Source organism: Pristiophorus japonicus, chromosome 11, assembly GCF_044704955.1.
Source record: "Pristiophorus japonicus isolate sPriJap1 chromosome 11, sPriJap1.hap1, whole genome shotgun sequence".
Classification (NCBI taxonomy): Eukaryota; Metazoa; Chordata; class Chondrichthyes; family Pristiophoridae; genus Pristiophorus; species Pristiophorus japonicus.
In genome coordinates, this window is record NC_091987.1 from 58,386,374 (window position 1) to 58,406,320 (window position 19,947).

Genomic DNA, 19,947 nt, shown 5'->3' on the forward strand with positions numbered 1-19,947 from the left:
TTTACGGAGCCTATGTCCGCGTATGCACACGTGGTCATAAGTGCCCCGCAAGTTCTGGGTTTCCGCATGCATAAATGCCCGGAACTTGCAATCTGTCAAGTTTCAGCTTGACAAATCAACCACATGCGCAAAAATAGACAATTGCTGGCGTAGAGTTGGACTATTTGACCAACTACTGCCCAGCAAATGCCCACGAAACCATTGCATCTGGTAAAAGCAGGCGTAAGACCTTCTTTTACCAGCGTAAGGGTGACAATAAATACTAAAATAAACTTTTTAAAATCATCTAAACATTCAAAAATCATTAACGTTAGTTTAGGTTATTTTTGGCCACTTTAAAAAACATTTTTATTTATTTTTGAAAAAAATTACATTTGTTTTAAATGTTTAACTAAATTGTATTTTTATTCATTTTAAACATGTGGGGATTTATTTTTATTTAGGTTGTGTGAAAGCGTGTTTTTTGTGCCATTCCCAATATGCTTATGGGGATTGTGTACATAAATGGAATCCCATAAGCATAATTGGAAACCCCTCTTTTTGATTGGTTGGGCTGGCCCACATGATCCCAGGGATGCTTGCATGGGATACGTGGACCTTTACACAGGCATACGCCTGCAGGCCCAGAACTGCAAGAGTCCAAAGGATACAGAGGCACCAGGTATGTGCGTACTTTTCTTGCAGATCGGAGGCATTTGTCCACGGGAAGCCACTGAATGCAATTTCACGTCCATTGTGTAATTTAATATATTCAAATTGGGGATGCACGAGTTATAAACTTCCAAAGCTTACTGGATTCAGGGCTAGTACCAGAGATTGGAAGATAACAAAATAGCAAAAATTTAATGCAGGCCAGTGAGTTTAATGTCAGTACTAGAATTCATCACGGGGAAAAGTATAGGCTACTTCGAGAGAGTCAACATGATTTTGTAAAAGGTCATAGCTTAAAAAAAAAACGAGGATCAATGGATATTGTATACAAGGAATTTCAGTAGTCATTTGGTAAGCCGCTGCCCAAGACACTCCCAGCTAAAACTGTACTAGAGTCAACCTTGTGGTACAGATAGGAAATTAGTTTGAAGGTAGAAGCTAGAGAATTGGGATAAAAGGAACACTCTCAGATTGGTAGTGACAAGTAGTGCTTTCCAGGGTTTAGTGTGAGGGCTGGTGCTTTTCATTCCATATATAAATGACCTAGACTTGGGAATAGAGGAAAATGTATCAAAGTTTGCATGACTCTTAGCTTGGAGGTATAGTGAACAGTGAAGAAAAGGGAGCAGAAAGTTGCAAAAGGATATAAATTAAGCAAATGGATGGAACAGTGACAGATGCAGTTTGGATGTAAATATAGCAGATAGGATCATATTGTAAATTGTTGGACATAAAACCAAAGACGTATTACTGCAGTTTTACAAAGAACCGGTCAGACCCGATTGGAATATTGTGTTCAGTTTTAGGCATCTCACTTTAGGAAGGATATAGGGGCCTTTGAAGAAAGTCCAGCAACGATTCAGCAGGATGGCTTGAGGAATGGTGCAAGGAGGAGGGATTCAAATTCCTGGGGTATTGGAACCGGTTCTGGGGGAGGTGGGACCAGTACAAACCGGACGGTCTGCACCTGGGCAGGACTGGAACCTATGTCCTAGGCGGAGTGTTTGCTAGTGCTGTTGGGGAAGGGTTAAACTAATATGGCAGGGGGATGGGAACCTATGCAGGGAGGCAGAGGGAAGTAAAAAGGGGGCAGAAGCAAAAGATAGGAAGGAGAAAAGCAAGAATGGAGGGCACAGAAATCAAGGGCAAAATTCAAAAAAGGGCCACATTACAACATAATTCTAAAAGAACAAAAAGTGTGTTAAAAAAACAAGTCTGAAGGCTCTGAGTCTCAATGCGAGGAGCATTCATAAGGTGGACGAATTAACTGCGCAGATAGCAGTTAGTGGATATGATGTAATTAGGATTACGGAGACATGGCTCCAGGGTAACCAAGGCTGGCAACTCAACATCCAGGAGTATTCGATATACAAGAAGGATAGACAGGAAGGAAAAGGAGATGGGGTAGCGTTAATGGTTAAAGAGGAGGTTAACGCAATAGTAAGGAAGGACATTAGCTTGGATGATGTGGAATCTATATGGGTAGAGCTACGAAACACCAAAGGGCAGAAAACATTAGTGGGAGTTGTGCACAGACCACCAAACAGTAGTACGGAGGTTAGGGATGGCATCAAACAGGAAAGTAGGGATGCGTGCAATAAGGGTGCAGTAGTTATCATGGGTGACTTTAACCTACATATTGATTGGGCTAACCAAACTGGTAGCAACACTGTGGAGGAGGATTTCCTGGAGTGTATAAGGGATAGTTTTCTCGAGCAATATGTCGAGGAACCAACTAGAGAGCAGGCCATCCTAGACTGGGTCTTGTGTAACACAGAAACATTGAAAATAGGTGCAGGAGTAGGCCATTCGGCCCTTCGAGCCTGCACCACCATTCAATATGATCATGGCTGATCATGCATTTCAGTACCCCATTCCTGCTTTCTCTCCATACCCCTTGATCCCTTTAGCCGTGAGGGCCATATCTAACTCCCTTTTTAATATATCTAACGAACTGGCCCCAACAACTTTCTGTGGTAGAGAATTCCACATGCCCACAACTCTGAGTGAAGAAGTTTCTCCTCATCTCGGTCCTAAATGGTTTACCCCTTATCCTTAGACTGTGAGCCCTGGTTTTGGACTTCCCCAACATCGGGAACATTCTTCATCCATCTAACCTGTCCAATCCTGTCAGAATTTTATATGTTTCTATGAGATCCCCTCTCATTCTTCTAAATTTAATTGAATACAAGCCTAGTCAATCCAGTCTTTCTTCATATGTCAGTCCTGTCATCACGAAAACCAGTCTGGTGAACCTTCGCTGCACTCCCTCAATAGCAAGAATGTCCTTCCTCAGATTAGGAGACCAAAACTGTACACAATATTCAAGGTGTGGCCTTACCAAGGCCCTGTATAACTATAGTAAGACCTCCCTGCTCCTATACGCGAATCCTCTCACGATGAAGGCCAACATGCCATTTGCTTTCTTTACTGCCTGCTGCACCTGTATGCCAACCTTCAATGGCTGATGTACCATGACACCCAGGCCTCGTTGCACCTCCCCCTTTACCAATCTGTCACCATTCAGATAATAATCAGCCCTCTTGTTTTTAACCACCAAAGTGGATAACCTCACATTTATCCACATTATACCGCTTCTGCCATGTATTTGCCCACTCACCTAACCTGTCCAAATCACCCTGCACCCTCTTAGCATCCTGCTCACAGCTCTCACTGCCACCCAGCTTACTGTCATCTGCAAACTTGTAGATATTACATAGAAACATAGAAAATACGTGCAGGAGTAGGCCATTCGGCCCTTCGAGCCTGCACCGCCATTCAATAAGATCATGCTGATCATTCCCTCGGTACCCCTTTCCTGCTTTCTCTCCATACCCCTTGATCCCCTTAGCCGTAAGGGCCATATCTAACCCCCTCTTGAACATATCCAATGAACTAGCATCAACAACTCTCTGCGGCAGGAAATTCCACAGGTTAACAACTCTCTGAGTGAAGAAGTTTCTCCTCATCCCAGTCCTAAATGGCCTACCCCTTTTCCTAAGATTATGTCCCTTGCTTCTGGACTTCCCCAACATCGGGAACATTCTTCCCGCATCTAACCTGTCCAGTCCCGTCAGAATCTTATACGTTTCTATGAGATCCCCTCTCATCCTTCTAAACTCCAGTGAATAAAGGCCCAGTTCATCCAGTCTCTCCTCATATGACAGTCCAGCCATCCCTGGAATTAGTCTGGTGAACCTTCGCTGCACTCCCTCAATAGCAAGAATGTCCTTCCTCAGATTAGGAGACCAAAGCTGAACATAATATTCCAGGTGAGGCCTCACTAAGGCCCTGTACAACTGCAGTAAGACCTCCCTGCTCTCTGTAATCAAATCTCCTAGCTATGAAGGCCAACATACCATTTGCCTTCTTCACCGCCTGCTGTACCTGCATGCCAACCTTCAATGACTGATGAACCATGACACCCAGGTCTCGTTGCACCTCCCCTTTTCCTAATCTGCCGCCATTCAGATAATATTCTGACTTTGTGTTTTTGCGCCCAAAATGGATAACCTCACATTTATCCACATTATACTGCAACTGCATGCATTTGCCCACACACCTAACCTGTCCAAGTCACCCTGCAGCCTCTTAGCGTCCCCCTCACAGCGCCACCCAGTTTAGTGTCATCTGCAAACTTGGAGATATTACATTCAATTCCTTCATCCAAATCGTTAATGTATATTGTAAAGAGCTGGGGTCCAAGCACTGAACCCTGCGGCACTCCACTAGTCACTGCCTGCCATTCTGAAAAGGACCCGTTTATCCCGACTCTCTGCTTCCTGTCTGCCAACCAGTTTTCTATCCACGTCAGTACATTACCCCCAATACCATGCGCTTTGATTTTGCACACCAATCTCTTGTGTGGGACCTTGTCAAAAGCCTTTTGAAAGTCCAAATACACCACATCCACTGGTTCTCCCTTGTCCACTCTAGTTTCATCCTCAAAAAATTCCAGAAGATTCATCAAGCATGATTTCCCTTTCATAAATCCATGCTGACTTGGACCAATTCTGTCACTGCTTTCCAAATGCGCTGCTATTTCATCCTTAATGATTGATTCCAACATTTTCCCCACGACTGATGTCAGGCTAACCGGTCTATAATTACCCGTTTTCTCTCCCCCTCCTTTTTTAAAAAGTGGGGTTACATTAGCTACCCTCCAGTCCATAGAAACTGATCCAGAGTCTATAGAATGTTGGAAAATGACCACCAATGCATCCACTATTTCTAGGGCCACTGTCTTAAGTACTCTGGGATGCAGACTATCAGGCTCTGGGGATTTATCGGCCGTCAATCACATCAATTTCCCTAACACAATTTGCTGACTAATAAGGATTTCCTTTAGTTCCTCCTTCTCGCTCGACCCTCGTTCCCCTAGTATTTCCGGAAGGTTATGTGTGTCTTCCTTAGTGTGAAGATAGAACCAAAGTATTTGTTCAATTGGTCTGCCATTTCTTTGTTCCCCAATATGACTTCACCTGATTCTGATTGTTAGGGACCTACATTTGTCTTCACTAATCTTTTTCTCTTCACGTAGCTGTGGAAGCTTTTGCAGTCAATTTTTATATTCCCTGCAAGCTTACTCTCATATTCTATTTCTCCCCTCCTAATTAAACCCTTTGTCCTCCTTTTTGAATTCTATATTTCTCCCAGTCCTCAGATTTGCTGCTTTTTTGGGCCAATTTATATGCCATTTCCTTGGATTTAACACTGTCCCTAATTTTCCTTTTACGCCAGACAGGGATGTAGAATTGTGAAGTCCATCCATGTGATCTTTAAATGTCTGCCATTGCCTACCCACCGTCAACCCTTTAAGTATCATTCGCCAGTCTATCCTAGCCATTTCACGTCTCATACCGTCGAAGTTACCTTTCTTTAAGTTCAGGGCTCTCGTCTCTGTATTAACTGTGTCACTCTCCATCTTAATGAAGAATTCTACCATATTATGGTCACTCTTCCCCAAGGGGCCTCGCACAGCAAGATTGCCAATTAATCCTCTCTCATTACACAACATCCAGTCTAGGATGGCCAGCTCTCTCATTGGTTCCTCGACATATTGGTCTAGAAAACCATCCCTTCTACACTCCAGGAAATCCTCCTCCACCATATTGCTATCAGTTTGGTTAGACCAATCTATATGTAGATTAAAATCACCCATGATAACTGCTGTACCTTTATTGCACGCAGTGCTAATTTTCTATTTGATGCCATCCCCAACCTCACTATGACTGTTTGGTGGTCTGTACACAACTCCCACTAGCGTTTTCTGCCCTTTGGTGTTCCACAGCTCTACCCATACAGATTCCACCTCATCCACGCTAATGTCCTTCCTTAATATTGCATTAATCTCCTCTTTAACCAGCAACGCTACCCCACCTCCTTTTCCTTTCTGTCTATCTTTCCTGAATATTGAATACTTGGATGTTGAGTTCCCAGCTTTGGTCACCCTGGAGCCATGTCTCCCTGGAGCAATTACATGATATCCGTTTACCGCTATCTGCACAGTTAATTCATCCACCTTATTACGAATGCTCCTCGCATTGAGACAAAGAGCCTTCAGGCTTGTTTTTTTAACACTCTTTGTCCTTTTAGACTTATGCTGTAATGTGGCCCTTTTTGATCTTTGTCTTTTATTTTTCTGCCCCCCACTTTTACTTTTCTCCTTTCGCTTCTGACATTTTACTTTCCTCAATCTCCCTACATCGGTTCCCATCCCCCTGTCCTATTAGTTTAAATCCTCCCCAACAGCACTAGCAAACACTCCCCCGAGGACATCGGTTCCAGTCCTGCCCAGGTGCAAACTGTCTGATTTGTACTGGTCCCACCTCCCCCAGAACCGGTTTCAATGTCCCAGGAATTTGAATCCCTCCCTCTTGCACCATTCCTCAAGCCACGTATTCATCGTAGCTATCCTGCTATTTCTACTCTGACTAGCACGTGGCACTGGTAGCAATCCTGAGATTAGCAACTTTGAGGTCCTACTTTTTAATTTAACTCCTAGCTCCCTAAATTCAGCTTGTAGGACCTCATCCCGCTTTTTACCAAAATCATTGGTACCTATATGCACCACAACAACTGGCTGTTCGCTCTCCCCCTCCAGAATCCCCTGCAGCCACTCCGAGACATCCTTGACCCTTGCACCAGGGAGGCAACATACCATCCTTGACCCTTGCACCAGGGAGGCAACATACCATCCTGGAGTCTCGTTTACAGCCGCAGAAATGTCCATCTATTCCCCTTACAATAGAGTACCCTACCACTATAGCTCTCCCACTCTTTTTCCTTTCCTCCTGCGCAGCAGAAGATTAAATAGCAATCTGGTCGTGCGTGGCCCCTTGGGGAAGAGTGACCATAATATGGTAGAATTATTCATTAAGATGGAGAGCGACACAGTTAATTCAGAGATTAAGGTCCTGAACTTAAAGAAAGGAAACTTCGATGGTATGAGACGTGAAATGGCTAGGATAGATTGGCGAATGATACTTAAAGGGTTGACGGTGGGTAGGCAATGGCAGACATTTAAAGATCACATGAATGAATTACAACTATTGTACATCCCTGTCTGGCGTAAAAATAAAACAGGAAAGGTGGCTCAACCGTGGCTAAGAAGGGAAATTAGGGATAGTGTTAAATCCAAGGAAGAGGTATATAAATTGGCCAGAAAAAGCAGCAAACCTGAGGACTGGGAGAAATTTAGAATTCAGCAGAGGAGGACTAAGGGTTTAATTAGGAGGGGGAAAATAGAGTATGAGAGTAAGCTTGCAGGGAATATAAAAACTGACTGCAAAAGCTTCTATAGATATGTGAAGAGAAAAAGATTAGTGAAGACAAATGTAGGTCCCTTGCAGTCAGAATCAGGTGAATTCATGATGGGGAACAAGGAAATGGCAGACCAATTGAACAAATACTTTGGTTCTGTCTTCACTAAGGAAGACACAAATAACCTCCCGAAAATACGAGGAGACCGAGGGTCTAGCGAGAAGGAGGAACTGAGGGAAATCCTTATTAGTCAGGAAATGGTGTTCGGGAAATTGATAGGATTAAAGACCGATAAATCACTGCATCCCAGAGTACTTAAGGAAGTGGCCCGAGAAATAGTAGATGCATTGGTGATCATTTTCCAAAATTCCATGGACTCTGGATCAGTACCTATGGATTGGAGAGCAGCTGAAGTAACCCCACTTTTTAAAAAAGGAGGGAGAGAGAAAACAGGGAATCATAGACCGGTTAGCCTGACATTGGTGGTGGGGAAAATGTTGGAATCAATTATTAAAGATGAAATAGCAGCGCATCTGGAAAGCAGTGACAGGATCAGTCCAAGTCAGCATGGATTTATGAAAGGGAAATCATGCTTGACAAATCTTCTGGAGTTTTTTGAGGATGTAACTAGTAGAGTGGATAAGGGAGAACCAGTGGATGTGGTATATTTGGACTTTCAAAAGGCTTTTGACAAGGTCCCACACAAGAGATTAGTGTGGAAAATTAAGGCAGATGGTATTGAGGGTAATGTATTGATGTGGATAGAGAACTGATTGGCAGGCAGGAAGCAAAGAGTGGGAATAAACTGGTCCTTTTCAGAATGGCATGCAGTGACTAGTGCGGTGCCACAAGGTTTGCTGGGACCCCAGCTATTTACAATATACATTAATGATTTAGACAAAGGAATTGAATGCAATATCTCCAAGTTTGCAGATGACACGAAGCTGGGTGGCAGTGTGAGCTGTAAGGAGGGAGCTAAGAGGCTGCAGGGTGACTTGGACAGGTTAGGTGAATGGGCAAATGCATGGCAGATGCAGTATAATGTGGGTAAATGTGAGGTTATCCACTTTGGTGACAAAAACAGGAAGGCAGATTATTATCTGAATGGTGACAGATTAGGAAAAGGGGAGGTGCAACGAGACCTGGGTGTCATGGTACATCAGTCACTGAAGGTAGGCATGCAGATACAGCAGGCAGGAAAGAAAGCAAATGGCATGCTGGCTTTCATAGTGAGAGGATTTGAGTATAGGAGCAGGGAGATCTTGCTGCAGTTGTACAGGCCTTGGTGAGACCACACCTTGAGTATTGTCTCCAGTTTTGGTCTCCTAATCTGAGGAAGGACGGCTTGCTATTGAGGGAGTGCAGTGAAGGTTCACCAGACTAATTCCCAGGATGGCAGGACTGACACATGAAGAAAGACTGGATCGACTAGGCTTATACTCACTGGAATTTAGAAGAATGAGAGGGGATCTCATAGAAACATATAAAATTATGACTGGACTGGACAGGTTTGATGCAGGAAGAATGTTCCCGAAGTTGGGGAAGTCCAGAACCAGGGGTCACAGTCTAAGGATAAGGGGTAAGCCATATAGGACCGAGATGAGGAGAAACCTTTTCACCCAGAGAGTGGTGAACCTGTGGATTTCTCTACCACAGAAAGTTGTTGCTTCCAGTTCGTTGGATATATTCAAGAGGGAGTTAGATGTGGCCCTTACGGCTAAGGGGATCGGGGGTATGGATAGAAGGCGGGAGTGGGGTACTGAAGTTGCATGATCAGCCATGATCATATTGAATGGCCGAATGGCCTGCTCCTGCACCTATTTTCTATGTTTCTATGTTTCTGTGGTACCAGGGTGAAGGGATAAAGCTATGACAGACTAGATACAGTTGGGTTATATTCTCTGAATGAAGGAAATTGACTGGGTAGATAGGAAACAACTCATCAAACTAGAAGGGGAGTCGAGAACAAGATAACATCTTAAAATGTGAACTAAGCAAATCCAGTGAATGTGAAATGGATGACTCCAAAAGCCCATAGATGCAAAATCAATTAAAGTATTTGACCAAAAGCAAAATACTGCGGTTGCTTGAATCTGGAATAAAAACAGAAAATGCTGGAAATCTCAGCAGGTCTGGCAGCATATGTGGAGAGGAAGCAGAGTTAATGTTTCGGGTCGATGACTCTTCGTCAGAAGTATTTGAAAGGGAGGTAAATACTTGATATCTTAGGGTATTAAGAAGGATGTGGAAAAAGGGCAGCAAATTTCCTAATAACATGATCCAGCAGGCTGGAAGGGCAAATACTCTAGTCCCATTCCTGTGGTACTGAACTTAATTTCAGAGTTGTGTCATCAACACAGGCAGTCCCTTGGAATCGAGGAAGACTAGCTTCCATTCTAAAAATGAGTCCTTAGGTAGCTGAACAGTCCAATACGAGAACCACAGGCTCTGTCACAGGTGGGACAGATAGTGGTTAAGGGAAAGGGTTGGTGGGACAGGTTTGCCGCACAATCTTTCCGCTGCCTGCGCTTGATTTCTGCATGCTCTCGGTGATGAGACTCGAGGTGCTCAGCGCCTTCCAGGATACACTTCCTCCACATAGGGCAGTCTTTGGCCAGGGTCTTCCAGGTGTCAGTGGGGATGTTGCACTTTTATCAGGGAGGCTTTGAGGGTGTCCTTGTAATGTTTCCTCTGCCCACCTTTGGCTCGTTTGCCGTGAAGGAGTTCCGAGTAGAGCGCTTGCTTTGGGAGTCTCGTGTCTGGCATGCGGACAATGTGGCCTACCCAGCGGAGCTGATCAAGTGTGGTCAGTGCTTCAATGCTGGGGATGTTGGTCTGGTCGAGGACGCTAACTTTGGTACGTCTGTCCTCCCAGGGGATTTGTAGGATCTTGCGGAGACATCGTTGGTGGTATTGCTCCAGTGACTTGAGGTGTCTACTGTACATGGAAGAAATAGCGGGACATCTGGATAGGAATAGTGCAATCAAGCAGACGCAGCATGGATTCATGAAAGGGAAATCATGTTTAACTAACTTACTGGAATTCTTTGAGGATATAACGAGCATGGTGGATAGAGGTGTACCGATGGATGTGGTGTATTTAGATTTCCAAAAGGCATTCGATATGGTGCCACACAAAAGGTTACTGCAGAAGATAAAGGTACGCGGAGTCAGAGGAAATGTATTAGCATGGATAGAGAATTGGCTGGCGAACAGAAAGCAGAGAGTTGGGATAAATGGGTCCTTTTCCGGTTGGAAATCAGTGGTTAGTGGTGTGCCACAGGGATCAGTGCTGGGACCACAACTGTTTACAATATACATAGATGACCTGGAAGAGGGGACAGAGTGTAGTGCAACAAAATTTGCAGATGACACTAAGATTAGTGGGAAAGCGGGTTGTGTAGAGGACTCAGAGAGGCTGCAAGGAGATTTGGATAGATTAAGCGAATGGGCTAAGGTTTGGCAGATGGAATACAATGTCGGAAAGTGTGAGGTCATCCACCTTGGGAAAAAAAACAGTAAAAGGGAATATTATTTGAATGGGGAGAAATTACAACATGCTGTGGTGCAGAGGGACCTGGGGGTCCTTGTGCATGAATCCCAAAAGGTTAGTTTGCAGGTGCAGCAGGTAATCAGGAAGGCAAATGGAATATTGGCCTTCATTGCGAGAGGGACGGAGTACAAAAGCAGGGAGGTCCTTCTGCAACTGTATAGGATATTGGTGAGGCCGCACCTGGAGTACTGCGTGCAGTTTTGTTCACCTTACTTAAGGAAGGATATACTAGCTTTGGAAGGAGTACAGAGACGATTCACTAGGCTGATTCCAGAAATGAGGGGGCTACCTTATGATGATAGATTGAGTAGATTGGGTCTTTACTCCTTGGAGTTCAGAAGGATGAGGGGTGATCTTATAGAAACATTTAAAATCATGAAAGGGATAGACAAGATAGAGGCAGAGAGGTTGTTTCCATTGGTGGGGGAGACTAGAACTAGGGGGCACAGCCTCAAAATACGGAGGAGCCAATTTAAAACCGAGTTGAGAAAGAATTTCTTCTCCCAGAGGGTTGTGAATCTGTGGAATTCTCTGCCCAAGGAAGCAGTTGAGGCTAGCTCATTGAATGTTTTCAAGTCAAAGATAGATAGATTTTTAACCAATAAGGGTTACGGGGAGAGGGCGGGTAAGTGGAGCTGAGTCCACGACCAGATCAGCCATGATCTTATTGAATGGCGGAGCAGGCTCGAGGGGCTAGATGGCCTACTCCTGTTCCTAATTCTTATGTTCTTATGTCTCTGAGCCATATATATAGGAGGGCGGGTATTACTATAGCCGTGTAGACCATGAGTTTGGTGACAGATTTGAGGGCCTGGTCTTCAAACACTCTTTTCCTCAGGCGGCCGAAGGCTGCACTGGCGCACTGGAGGCAGTGTTGAATCTCGTCATCAATGTCTGCTCTTGTTAATAAGAGGCTCCCAAGGTATGGGAAATGGTCCACATTGTCCAGGACCGCGCCGTGGATCTTGATAACTAGGGGCAGTGCTGTGCGGCAAGGGCAGGAAGGTGGAGGACCTTTGTCTTACGGATATTTAGTGTCTTACGGATATTGTACGCCTCAGTAAATACATTGACTATGAGTTGCGTAAGATGTGTAGCACTAACCTAGTCTATTTTATTTCATGAATTTAATTTTAAAAGACAAAATCCACTTGTGCTCTATTGTTTCACAACCATCTCTGGACTTGTTTCTTTGTATTTAGACAAATTCAATTCTAGAATCAAATTCTACTAAGCCACAGGCTGAAAGCAACTTTTTAAAAATTGGGTATCATTTGTTTAAATAAATATTACTGTTAAGTAATAGAAATCATCTTCAATGGCAATTAAAATCTTCAGAAGCAATTAGTACTAAACACATTCTAGGGAGCTACTGCTCTCAAAACATTTCTGAAGCAGTGTACCAGAAACGTGTCTCAAACAACCAGCTGTGGTTCTGACTTTTTGTGGTCTCAATAATCATTATCTGTAATGTCAAAATCCTTCAGTGACAATCGTGATGAGCATTTGGTAGTTTCAGTCGACAGATGGTCTCTTTGCACAGATTGTATAACACTGTGTTCACACCCAACAAGTTTAGCATTGGTGCAAAGCCAAAATCACTTTGCACTGACACTGCTGGACTTCATCACAAGATGTTTAGACATAAAACCAATGAAGTATTACTGCAGTTTTACAGAGCGCCGATTGGAATATTGTGTTCAGTTGTAAATCAACGTAAATCAGGTATCAAGTCCAAATTGACTTTGAAGGGAAGCAGAATGAGACTACCTGCTCCAGGGAACTTCATACTCATTTTGATGTCAGGTCACGCTCCGACACCAGATTCATGCTGCAATCACATTACAAATGAACTGTGAATGCATTATTGTGGCCCATCTGAATGAAAATACCAGATTAGGGAAGTGTAGCAGTATGGATATATAGTTGATTTACAAGACAGGAAACAAACAGTTATGATTGGTTTTGCTTGGATTGGAGAAGAGTTGTAAGCAGTGCAGCCCAGGGATCAGTGCTGGGTCCATATATATGATTTAAACATGGGTATATTGAGCACAATCTTGATATTTGTTGACGATACAAAATTAGGGAGTTTGGCAAACAGGGACGTGTAAGCTACTGCATTTTTGGAAGAAAAATGAAGATTAGGAGAAGCAGCTCAATGGGAAGATGCTGAAGAGCATGGCGATGAAGAGAAATCTAGGGATGCAAATACATACTTCCTTCAAAGCATGACCAATTGTATTTTGGATTTTTTCCAATAGGGGCACAGCGTAGAGGAGCAGAGATTGTGCTAAAGTTGTACATGGTTAGACCACATTTAGAGTACAGTGAGGAAAAGGATGCACTTGATCTTGAGATTCATTTCAGATTAGCAAATTAAAAAATAGGACTGGCTGCAGCATGAACACTTGTAGACATCGAGGACATGACGAGAGTCATATTATGAAGCCACAGACACACACACACTACAACCATGAAGTCTGTCCTGTCAATAAGCCAAATGGTTAATAATGTACAGTAAGCCTCAATACAGTTTCAAAATCTCTCACCAGTTAAAGCTGCTGAAATGTTTGATCCAGCTGCCAGATGTTTGATCTTTTGTTTATCTGTGAAGAACTCTATACGCTGAAATATTGTTCTTTCTTCATTATCTCCCAGGCCCAACTGTCCTTCACTATTGTCACCAGCAGCATAAACGTTTCCTTGTTCTGTAACAGACACCTTGGTCATTTCTTAAGAATACGCAAAACCTTATAAATTAATCTTTCTTTATGATCAAATTTTTAAAATTAAGTCTTTCTGATGAACCAAGATTCGTGGTGGCTATTTTGGATCTAATGTTTTTGGTCATATACCAAATCTTGGAAACAACACCTGCCATTGACCCGAAACATGGGAAGAAAAGTTCCAATCAACAAAGCTGTGAAATTGAGAAAGCAACAAACTGAAAAAAGATTCTGAAAACAACATACAACTGGTGTTTTATTCATTTATACAAGTATTGCAAAAGCCTTCATTTAAAAAGCATGAGCTGTTCCACCCCTTACCACCATTTTTTTTTAATTGACATGCACAGCAGAAAATATCCTGGTCCACATAAGACTGTCAACTCTAAGTTAGTCTTCATGTGTTGTATAGTACAAAACAGGTATACAAAAACAAATTAAAGGAAGCACTCCAATCAGAAACAGGCAGATTGGTGCTGTACCAGCAATCCGCACATACTCCTGCTTTTAAAAAGTGGTAGGTCCAGTAGTCAATCTCCCATAGCATTGCATACTGGGAGTCAAGACAATATGTAATCTGCAGTACAAGTGAGGTTAGATCGAGGGGCCTAAATGTAATTCAGGGGTGTACAGATGTAATTCATTCCCCACTTTAAATGCAGCTGGGTGTAATGACACATGACAAGCTTATATAGGTAGTTCCAATTATAAATGAAGGCACAGGAATTTAAATGGAAAAAACTGACAGTAAGTACATGTAGATGCAAGATTTTAATATACTACAAAGGCAAAACACATTGGAAATCTGGGCATAAAAAGTTACAATGGAAAAGAAAACACGGAAAGTGCAATAAAAACATGATAAGAGAAAGTCAAGTGGGGTAAACAGAAAGTATGGGCAGACAGATTTTTACTAACATGGTCATTGATCTCCCACAGCATTGCACACGGGATAGTTCAAATAGCAAATAACAGAATAAAAGGGTTTGGTTATGAAAGGTTGGGATGAAAAAAAAATATTGAAAGAGATGGTAGCACCAGTAAAGGGCAACAGTGAAGAAAATCTTGATTTTGAAGAAGAGTAATGTGGAAAAAAAAACACTTTTTAAAGCACAGTGTAAATACTATTTAAATGGGGTGTGAGCAGCCAGCAGTTGGTAAAATCACAGGTGTATACTTGAAATGGAAACAAACCATAATTTAAATTACAGAGTACCTTTAGCATAGAAAAATGGGTCACATATTGAATGAGAACCAGGAAATAAATGCTGTTAACTTTAAATAATTCATTGTTTGAAGAAAGAGCAACTGGGACATAAAATGGAGACAGCCAACACAAGTAGAACGCGACACATGTAGACTTCAGCATGCTGAAATGGCGGGTGGGCATTGTGAAGGGAAACACAGTAGGCAGGCTACACAGGAACTATGACAGAAGTTAAAAATAAATTACAAAAATGTATTCATGCTTTAAGAAACACTACCTGGACAACAAATGGACAGTTAAAAGTGAATACGGTATTTTCTTCCCCGATTCTCCTCATCTTGCTGATGATTGGTTCTGTTTAGTATCACTAATACTGTCATTTGTAATGTTGAAGCCATCATGTTGTGACACCCACATGATCCCCAGCAGCAGTATCAACCTGCCAATGCCAATTTTTTGTTTTCCCGGACTTTTACAAGCTCTCCGAATCCTAGAGTTCTTCCTCAGTCCTACCCCACATCTGTCTATCAGTCCTTAATGGACTGTGTGTGAATCCTGGGGCATAGTTGTTATTATGAAATGATGGGGGGGAAAGCAGGAGAGACACAAATGGCAAGCAATCAGATGAGGCCCATGATGAAAGAGGACACAAATTGGTAAGGCTGAAGAAGTGCCAAAACTGGGCCATTTTGGGGCATAAGTACATAAACAAACTAAAAATTTATAGAAAACAATGCTAAATGAAAAAAGTTAGAAGGTAAAAACGGCGATTAAATGCTCAGTACTATCCTTGCGCAGTCTTACCAAAGAACAAAATGATGGAAGAACTGTGAAAGGAAATCTAACCCACACAACATGCAGTGGCTAGATTGTGTAATTACAGCCTGACAAATTTACATAGACAAATCCCATTATGAATGTAGATGCAAGAATTTATAATGGCAAAAATTGTCAATAGCAAAAGGAAGTCAAGTAGTGCAGATAGGATGTACATGTAGATTCAAAATTTTTTATACATTATAGATATTGGGGAAATTGGGAAGCAGAGTTGGTTGGAACATAGGTGTTTCTTTTCAGTATATAAACTGAGGAACTTGGATTTACAAAACTGAGGTACTACAGCACCATCACTATTGGAAGGTTGCAATTACAGTGTGTCAAGTTTACATAGGCAGTTTCCATTATAAGACATAGAAATTTATAATGGGAAAAATTATGAAAAAGGAGGCAGGAAGTATACATAAACATGAGAATTTTAATATATTAATAGATCAATAATATATTACATCCTGAAGTCATCAGTGGTGGTTTGCAATCTAAATCAAATCTTTGCAATTTTAAACAGTCATATTCATGATAATGTATTTGAAAATCCAGCACCACCTTGCAACAATCATACCTGTGCACACCAGTGTATGGTTTCTCCCACAGGCAGCAAATTTCACTTTCTCCGATTTCAGTGCTGAAACAGAACACAAATTTAGTATGAAATTCTGTAAAAGAGTTCTCATCTTAAAGAAAGAAGAAAGACTTGCATTTATAGAGCGCCTTTCACGACCACCAATTTCCTAAAGTGCTTTACAGCCAATGAAGTACTTTTTGAAGTGTAGTCACTGTTGTAATGTAGGAAAGCTGCAATATATATTGTTCAAAAATAAATAATATTGCCTCAATGGAACAGTTTATTTTCCTTGCATGAGACTTTATTTTTGACACAAACACATTTGTGATTATGCAAATAAGAAGCGAATAGCACTCTGAAACAGTTATTGCTCTGTAGCCAACACTACACAACTTAAGAGCATGACTATAATATTTATTTCACAGGCATGATGAAGCTTTTTAGTATTGATTATAATGAAACATAACATCATAACAAATCAATTTAAAGCAGGTATGCAAGTGCAGTTACTGAACTTCCAGTTCATTTGCTTTCATTTTTTATTTCTGTTGGCTACAACTTTATATTTATCTTCTACAAACATGCTGTGGTCTCCACCCTCCTCATTGCAAAGTTTCTCCTTCATCTCTGCCTGCCATTAATAAAGTTATCTCATCCATGTAGTCCACCACTAACTCTCTGATCTCCTCGCATGCAAGCTCCTAATGACCCAACAACTTTTCCTCAGTCAGATGCTTGCTGACATCATCAACATAAGAAATAAGAGCAGGAGTAGGCCATCCTCTGGCACAGCCTTCACATCCTTCAGACTGCTATCTTTACTCTCTTCAAAAAAAGCCTACCGTCAACCCAACCATTGTTTGCAACAAACTTTCCATTTTCTCCAATTACTTCATCAAACACTTTCAAGATGTCTAGGTATACAATATCATAGGCCTTACCAACATTAACCCGAGATGTCACATCCTTAAAAACATTTATCTGCTCCTCCTGAAACAACCTTGTCTACCATATAATCAGTTATTTTAATATTAATTCCATTATTTTGCCTGAAAATAAAATAAGACTTGTGTTGTTAATTGCCTTAGTTAAAATTAGGTACCACATTGGCTTGCTTCCAATTCAGCAGGTCATCCCCTGTATTCAATGACTCCTTCATAATGACTGTTAGCACTTTACAAATGTTGTACCGAGTCTTACTTAGCACCCTCAGGTATTTAGCATCCATCCCCAGGGATTAGTTGGTTTTGAACCCTTTAAGCCCATCCATGACATCCATGCAAATTATATCAAAGTTATTTAAGTTTAATTGTAAATCTTATGATGGATGGCTTTCAACTAATGTCTCCGCGAGTGAATACTTCCAGGAAGTAAACATTTAGAATATGCTGACTATTTTTAGTTAATCCTCAATTTCAACCCCATTTGCACCCTTAAAAGGTCTCAATTAATTTCTGATAAATCTTTTACTTATTTTATAATACTGAAGGAATATCATATTATTACCTTCAGTCCCCACCAAACTCCGTTCCCTAGCCACGAATCCATCCCTCTCCCTGGCAACTGTCTGAGGCTGAATCAGACCGTTTGCAACCTAGGTGTTGTATTTGACCCCAAGATAAGCTTCTGACCATAGATCCATACCATCACCAAGACCACTTACTTCCACCTCCGTAACATCGCCTGACTTTGCCCCTCCCTCAGCTCATCTGCTGCTGAAACCCTCGTTTCCTCCAGACTTGACTATTCCAACGCTCTCCTGGCCAGTCTCCCATCTTCCACCCTTCATATACTTGAGCTCATCTAAAATGCTGCTGCCCATATCCTAATTCACACCATGTCCTGTTCACCCTTCACCCATGTACTCGCTGACCTACATTGGCTTCTCGTCTGGCAATGCCTCAGTTTTGAAATTCTCATCCTGCTTTTCAAATCCCTCCATGGCCTCGCCACTCCCTATCGCTATAATCTCCTCAGAGAATTTCTGCGCTCCTCCAAATCTGGCCTCTTGTGCAACTCAATTTTAATCACTCCACCACTGGCAGCTGTGCCTTCAGCTGCCAAGGCCCAAAGCTCTGGAATTTCCACCCTAAACATCTCGGCCTTTCTACCGCTTTCCTCCTTTAAGATGCTTCTTAAAACCTACCTCTTTGGCCTTGGGACATTTTACTATGTTAAAGGTGCTATATAAATGCAAGTTGTTATGTTTGCCTTCTACAGCCATGGTAATTTATGTCTCCCTCATTGGCCCTCAGTCTGCTTTTTTTACATTTCTTTGGTAGTCCCATATTCTTCCTAGTGCTGTCTTTCACCTTTCTGTAGAATTAGTGGGCTCAAGTTTCAGCCTAAGTTGCTCCTATTTTTTTGGAGCACCTTAGAAATTGCAATTCTCTGTATCATTTAGTTTGCTCCAGTTCTAGTGAGTTAGAATAGTTTCATATTAGAACAGATTTCTTTTTCAAAAAGGGGAGGGGGTGTGAAGAGAGGGGGGGGGGGGGTGTGAAGAGAGGGGGGGGTGAAGATAGGGGCAGGGTGTGAAGAGAGGGGCAGGGTGTGAAGAGAGGGGCAGGGTATGAAGAGGTGGGGGGAAGAGAGGTGGGGGGAAAGAGAGGGGGGGGAAGAGAGGGGGGGGGAAGAGAGGGGGGGGAAGAGAGGGGGGAAGAGGAGAGAGGGGGGAAAGAGAGGGGGGAAAGAGAGGGGGGAAAGAGAGGGGGGAAAGAGAGGGGGGGAAAGAGAGGGGGGGAAAGAGAGGGGGGAAAGAGAGGGGGGGAAAGAGAGGGGGGGAAAGAGAGGGGAAAGAGGGGAAGAGAGGGGGGGAAGAGAGGGGGGGAAAGAGAGGGGGGGGAAAGAGAGGGGGGGAAAGAGAGGGGGGGGGAAAGAGAGGGGGGGGAAAGAGAGGGGGAAAGGGGGGAAAGAGAGGGGGGGGGAAAGAGAGGGGGGGGAAAGAGAGGGGGGGATGAAGAGAGGGGGGGATGAAGAGAGGGGGGATGAAGAGAGGGGGGGATGAAGAGAGGGGGGGATGAAGAGAGGGGGGGATGAAGAGAGGGGGGGATGAAGAGAGGGGGGGATGAAGAGAGGGGGGATGAAGAGAGGGGGGGATGAAGAGAGGGGGGGATGAAGAGAGGGGGGATGAAGAGGGGGGGATGAAGAGGGGGGGGATGAAGAGGGGGGGGATGAAGAGAGGGGGGGATGAAGAGAGGGGGGGGATGAAGAGAGGGGGGGATGAAGAGGGGGGGGATGAAGAGAGGGGGGGATGAAGAGAGGGGGGGATGAAGAGAGGGGGGGATGAAGAGAGGGGGGGATGAAGAGAGGGGGGGATGAAGAGAGGGGGGGATGAAGAGAGGGGGGGATGAAGAGAGGGGGGATGAAGAGAGGGTGGTGTGATGAAGAGAGGGTGGGATGAAGAGAGGGTGGGATGAAGAGAGGGTGGGATGAAGAGAGGGTGGGATGAAGAGAGGGTGGGATGAAGAGAGGGTGGGATGAAGAGAGGGTGGGATGAAGAGAGGGGGTGGGGATGAAGAGAGGGTGGGATGAAGAGAGGGTGGGATGAAGAGAGGGTGGGATGAAGAAGAGGGGGGATGAAGAGAGGGTGGGATGAAGAGAGGGTGGGATGAAGAGGGGTGGGGGTGAGGGGGGGCCTGGG

The 19,947-nt window shown here is 43.3% G+C and overlaps 1 protein-coding gene across 2 annotated transcripts in view; it reads right to left on the minus strand.

The window, feature by feature from the left end:
• Nucleotides 1–19,947, minus strand: part of LOC139276034 (X-linked retinitis pigmentosa GTPase regulator-like) — a 215,056-nt gene that overhangs the window by 159,380 nt on the left and 35,729 nt on the right. For both annotated transcript variants that reach the window (XM_070893415.1, XM_070893417.1), the window contains 2 exons: nucleotides 16,302–16,364; nucleotides 13,519–13,677 (listed from right to left, as the gene is read on the minus strand). In XM_070893415.1, the coding sequence (XP_070749516.1) occupies nucleotides 13,519–13,677; nucleotides 16,302–16,364 (222 nt within the window). The remainder of the gene's footprint in view (nucleotides 1–13,518; nucleotides 13,678–16,301; nucleotides 16,365–19,947) is intronic.